The following is a 5927-nucleotide window of genomic DNA, read 5'->3' as shown; positions in this document are numbered from 1 at the left end:
TTAGCCAGGCATGGTGGCGCATGCCTGTAATCCCAGCTACTTGGGAGGCTGAGGCAGGAGAATCGCTTGAACCTGGGAGGTGGAGGTTGCGGTGAGCCTAGATCGCGCCATTGCACTCCAGCCTGGGCAAAAAGAGTGAAAATCCATCTTAAAAAAGAAAAAAAACCATAAAAACCCTTCAAACAAAACAAAAACGTATGGACAAGTGACAGGCTTTGCAGAGACCATAATAATGACCCCATGGACCAAGGAGTGTGATAAATGCAGCTGGCCTGGCCCATGACAAATGCCCACAGGTGGGGCTCTGATGAAGGTCCCATCAAGAATGCTGCAGGTGAGGCCGGGCGCGGTGGCTCACGCCTGTAATCCCAGCACTTTGGGAGGCTAAGGCGGGCAGATCACGAGGTCGGGAGTTTGAGACCAGCCTGGACAACATGGTGAAACCCCGTCTCTAGTGAAAATACAAAAAAACTAGCCAGGCGTGGTGGCGCATGCCTGTAATCCCAGCTACTCAGGAGGCTGAGGCAGGAGAATCGCTTGAACCCAGGAGGTGGAGGTTGCAGTGAGCTGAGATTATACCACTGCATTCCAGCCGGGTGATAGAGCGAGACTCCATCTCCAAAAATAAAAAAGAATGTTGCAGGTGGTCCCTGTCTGCCTCACTTCACAGAGAAGGCTGAGACTCACCCAAGGTCACGTGGCTAGGAGGTGTCAGAGTCAGAGATTGTTCCAGGGCAGCTCAATTGCCCACCACCCTGGGACCCCGATACCAGCTGCCACCTTCCTGAGCATCCCCCAGGAGAACGGGACTGAGGAGGCTCAGGCAGGGAGACTAGGATGTGAGTCTAGGTAGGACTTAGGGCCCAACCAGGGCAGGTCCCCACCGCGGCTTTGGTCCGGCCACCTGTGCTGGAAGAAGCTCTCGAGGGCCCGGCAGACCCCATAGCGCTCAGGAGGCGTGAGTAGGTGCTCCAGCTGCTGGCTGAAGGTCCTCCCTTGGACCCGGATGCTGGACGGCAGGATCTCCGCCACCCACTGCAGGGAGGTGAGCGCCGACGATGGGTTGGGCGAATCCAGAGAATCCGAGTCTGCTGGGACCACAGGCGGGAGAGGCACAAGTGACCCAGAGTCCCCAGGCCAGGTGCAGTCTCCCTAGCTTTTGAGGTCAGCAGACCTCCTGAGCTGGGGTGTGGCTGTCCAGTGCCATGCATGGGAAGGGATGCCTGCTGTGCAACACTGGGGCCAAGGATAGACGGAGTCAGTCCTGGGAAGAGTCCCTAAAGCTACACGCTAGAGTTTTTTGTTTGTTTGTTTGTTTTCAGACAGTGTCTCGCTCTGTTGTCCAGGTGGGAGTACAGTGGCACAATCTTGGCTCACTGCAACCTCCACCTCCTGGGTTCAGGTGATTCTCTTGCCTCAGCCCCTCAAGTAGCTGGGACTACAGGCACATGCCATCATGCCCAGCTAATTTTTGTATTTTTAGTAGAGACAGAGTTGCGCCATGTTGCCCAGGCTGGTCTCAAACTCCTGGCCTCAAGCTATCCTCCCACCTTGGCCTCCCAAAGTGCTGGGATTCCAGGCATGAGCCACCGTGTCCAGCCTCACTGGGGTTCTACAGCACCACTTAGGGGGCAGCCCTGGGGAGGCAAGCTGAAGGTTTAGGGGAAGAGCTGAGTCCTCTGCACCGTGAATCTCACACATAGCAGCCCGGGTAGGGTCTCTGTGGGCCAAGGAAGCCAAGTGTCCATGGGGGTCTCACCACTGGCAAATGGGACGAGCCCTTCCTCCACCACCAGCGTGGGCATGGCACCACTGCCCTGCAGCATGGACACCACCTTGTCGTGGGAGCAGTTCCTGCCAAGCAGAGATGGCCCAGGAGGGCCTGACTGGGGTGAGCCCTCTCCACGGCCACCAGCCAGACCTCCCTGTCCTGCCCACATAGGCCACACAGCAAGACCACCTCTGTGTGACTCTGTGTCCCCAGCATGGAGCTGGAGTATTTTCTGGTTGGAAGGATGAACTGAGGTCCTGGCTAGAGTTGGAGACTGGCGAGGAGGAGGGTTAGATTCAAGAGTTCCCATTGGAAAAGGGACAGACCTTGGGGACCAGCTGGTGAGAGGAGATCGTGACCATGGCCTGGGTGCCCCAAGAGGCAGGAGTCTTGCAGGGGGTGGGGGGCAGTTCATCACCAACCTCTGGGGTCCCCAATAGCCTCTGACCTCATGTCCAGTCCATTGAGGAAGAGGATCCGGTCACCTGACTTGAGGGCAGCATTGTCAGCTGGACTCCCTGCAAGCAAGAAGAGAGGGTGTGCCGGTCAGCGGCAGGTTACCACTTTGAGAGCAGAATGCTATCCTGTTTTACAGGCGAGAAATGGAGACTCAGAGACCCATAGCTGGCCGGGCATGGTGGCTCACACCTGTAATCCCAGCACTTTGGGAGGCCAAGGCAGGAGGATCGCTTGAGCCCAGGAGTTCAAGACCAGCTTGGGCAACATAGCAAAACCCCATCTCTACTAAAAATACAAAAATTTAGCTGGGCGTGGTGGCACGTGCCTGTAATCCCAGCCACTGGGGAGGCTGAGGCAGGAGAATCGCTTGAACCCGAGAGGCGGAGGTTGCAGTGAGCTGAGATCGCGCCATTGCACTCCAGCCTGGGCAACAGAGCAAGACCTCGTCGCAAAATAATAATAAATAAAATAAATAAATAAAAAATAAAGTAGGAGAATATCTTTTGACCCAGAGGCAGGGAAGAACTTAAAATTTCAAAAGCCAGGCTGGATGCAGTGGCTCACGCCTGTAATCCCAGCACTTTGGGAGGCCGAGGCAGGCGGATCACGAGGTCAGGAGATCGAGACCATCCTGGCTAACAAGGTGAGACCCCGTCTCTACTAAAAATACAAAAAGTTAGCTGGGCGAGGTGGCGGGCGCCTATAGTCTTAGCTACTTGAGAGGCTGAGGTGGGAGAATGGCGTGAACCCAGGAGGCAGAGCTTGCAGCGAGCCGAACTTGTGCCACTGCACTCCAGCCTGGGCGACAGAGCGAGGCTCCGTTTCAAAACAAACAAACAAAACAATTCAAAAGCCAAAACTGTGGGCACCCAGGTGCCAAGGCTAGAGACTGAGAGCACAAGCTCTTCCAGTATAATAAAGAAAATATATAGAATAAGAATAGTTATACTAGAAATAGATTATAGATGATTGTATGTGAATATTATTAATCATTAGTTTATAGCATTACTGTTTATTTCAATATTATAATAATCTTTGTTCTACAATTATAACCTAGGAATAACCAGGCCATACAGAGATAGACGCTGAAGGAACATGGTGAGAAGTGATCAAAAGACTAGTGTGAGCCCTCTGTTGCGCCTGGACACGGCCACTAGAGGGCTCCTTCGTCTAGCGGTAACGCCAGTGCCTGGGAAGACACCCGTTACTTAGCAGACCAGGAAAGGGAGTCTACCTTTCCTGGGGGAGTTAGAGAAGACTCTGCTCCACCACCTCTTGTGGAAGGCCTGCCATCAGTCAGGCCCGCCCCCAGCCATCCAGAGGCCTAATAGTCTCCCTGTGATGCTGTGCTTCAGTGCTCACGCTTCTGGTCCGCTTTCATGCTCCGCCCTGTACACCCAGCTCCACTTCTAGATAGCAGTAGCAGAATTAGTGAAAGTACTAAAGTCTTTAAAATGCACGGAAGAAATAAGGACGTAAGTTGCCCCCTCTTTCTCTCCGCCTCAGCTACCAAATAAGGAAGGGCTCCCTGTCTGGTGGACACGTGACTCGCATGACCTTACCTATCACTGGAGATGGCTCTCACTCCATGCCCTGCCCCTTTGCCTTGTACACAATAAATAACAGCATGGCCAGGCATTCGGGACCACTACTGGTCTCTGCGTTTTGGTGGTAGTGGTCCCCCGGGCCCAGCTGTCTTTTCTTCTATCTCTTTGTCTTGTGTCTATTTCTACAATCTCTCATCTCCGCACACGAAGAAAAAAACCCACAGGCCCTGTAGGGCTGGACCCTACACAAAACTATAGGGCCAAAAATGTGGCGAGTTTGATAATGCAAAAGCAAGATTATCTATTCAAGGAAGCCCAACTTAGACACATTAATATTAGACACAACAGACCTAATAACAGAAGTAACAAATGGGAGGGAAATTTACAACATGCAAAATCAAAGAGAAATCAGTATCTAAAATATACAAAGGTGTCCAGCTGTCGTGGCTCACACCAGTCATCCCAGCACTTTGGGAGGCTAAGGCAGGGGGATCACCTGAGGTCAGGAGTCCGAGACCAGCCTGGACAACAAGGTGAAGCCCCATGTCTACTAAAAGTACTAAAATTAGCCAGGCATGGTGATGGGTGCCTGTAATCCAGCTACTTGGGAGGCTGAGGCAGGAGAAACACTTGAACTGGGGAGGCAGAGGTTGCAGTGAGCTGAGATCGCGCCACTAGACTCCAGCCTGGGCGACAAAGCAAGACTCCACCTCAAAATAAATAAATAAATAAAATGAAATATACAAGGGGCTGGGGGCAGTGGCTCATGCCTGTAATTTCAGCACTTCGGGAGGCTGAAATGGGCAAATCACTTGAGCCCAGGAGTTCAAGACCAGTCTGGGCAACATGGTAAACCCCTGACTCTACTAAACAAAACAAACAAACAAACAAAAATTAGCTGGGCATGGTAGGTGAGCACCTGTAGTCCCAGCTACTTGGGGGGCAGAGGCACAAGGATCACTTTAGCCTGGGAATTCGAGACTGCAGTGAGCTGTGTTTGCACCACTGCACTCCAGCTTGGGTGACAGAGTGAGACCCTGTCTCAGAAAATAAATAAAATGAAATAAAATAAAATATACAAGAAACTTCATGCCAGTCAAAAAGGACAAAAATCCAAGAAAACAAAAATGGACAAAGGGTATCAACAGGTAATTTATAGAGAAAATTCCAGAAAAAGTTCACAAGCATATTAAAAGATGGATAAAATAATTAGTAATAGAAGGCTGGGTGTGGTGGCTTACACCTGTAATCCCAGCACTTTGAGAGGCCAAGGCAGGCATATCACAAGGTCAGGAGATTGAGACCATCCTGGCTAAAACAGTGAAACCCTGTCTCTACTAAAAATACAAAAAATTAGCTGGGTGTGGTGGCGGACACCTGTAGTCCCAGCTACTCAGGAGGCTGAGGCAGGAGAGTGGCGTGAACTTGAGAGGCGAAGCTTGCAGTGAGCCAAGATCATGCCACTGCACTCCAGCCTGGGTGACAGAGCAAGACTCTGTCTCAAAATAAATAAATAAATAAATAAAATAAATAGTAATAGAAGAAAACCAAATAAAAATAATAGGATGTCACTTTTATGGCTAAGAAACTAGCAAAAATAGGCCAGGCACAGTGGTTCATGCCTGTAATCCCAGCACTTTGGGAGGCCAAAGCGGGCGGATCTTGAGGTCAAGAGATCAAGACCACCCTGGCCAACATGGTGAAACCCCGTCTCTACTAAAAATACAAAAATTAGCTGGGCGTGGTGGAGAGTGCCTGTAGTCCCAGCTACTCGGGAGGGTGAGGCAGGAGAATTGCTTGAACCTGGGAGATGGAGGTTGCAGTGAGCCAAGATCACACCACTGTACTCCAGCCTGATGACAGAGTGAGACTCCACCTCAAATAAAGAATAAAAATAAAAAAAAGAAACTAGCAAAAATAAAAAGTTGGATACCACTGTGATCTAAAGGAATTTGGCTGTAGTTATAATCAATGTATATAATATACACAGAGTAACGTGGACAGAGCTAAACAAATAGTAATTGGTGAATAAGTCAGACACAAAACACGATATAAAGCACAATGATTTTTTTTTTCTTTTTTGGAGACAAAATCTCGTTCTGTCACCCAGGCTGGAGAGCAGTGGCATGATCTTGGCTCACTGCAACCTC

General features: G+C 50.5%; 1 protein-coding gene across 1 annotated transcript in view; it reads right to left on the bottom strand.

The window, feature by feature from the left end:
* The window catches only part of GRID2IP (glutamate receptor, ionotropic, delta 2 (Grid2) interacting protein), a 68604-nt gene that overhangs the window by 22582 nt on the left and 40095 nt on the right, over positions 1 to 5927 (bottom strand). Inside the window, exons 5-7 of the mRNA XM_011934402.1 lie at positions 2220 to 2289; positions 1760 to 1854; positions 905 to 1088 (exon numbers count right to left, since the gene is read on the bottom strand). Of these exons, the coding sequence (XP_011789792.1) occupies positions 905 to 1088; positions 1760 to 1854; positions 2220 to 2289 (349 nt within the window). The remainder of the gene's footprint in view (positions 1 to 904; positions 1089 to 1759; positions 1855 to 2219; positions 2290 to 5927) is intronic.

The sequence above is a fragment of the Colobus angolensis genome, unplaced genomic scaffold (assembly GCF_000951035.1).
Source record: "Colobus angolensis palliatus isolate OR3802 unplaced genomic scaffold, Cang.pa_1.0 Scaffold135, whole genome shotgun sequence".
In the NCBI taxonomy this organism is placed as follows: Eukaryota; Metazoa; Chordata; class Mammalia; order Primates; family Cercopithecidae; genus Colobus; species Colobus angolensis.
This window is presented reverse-complemented; position numbering and strand designations above follow the sequence as displayed.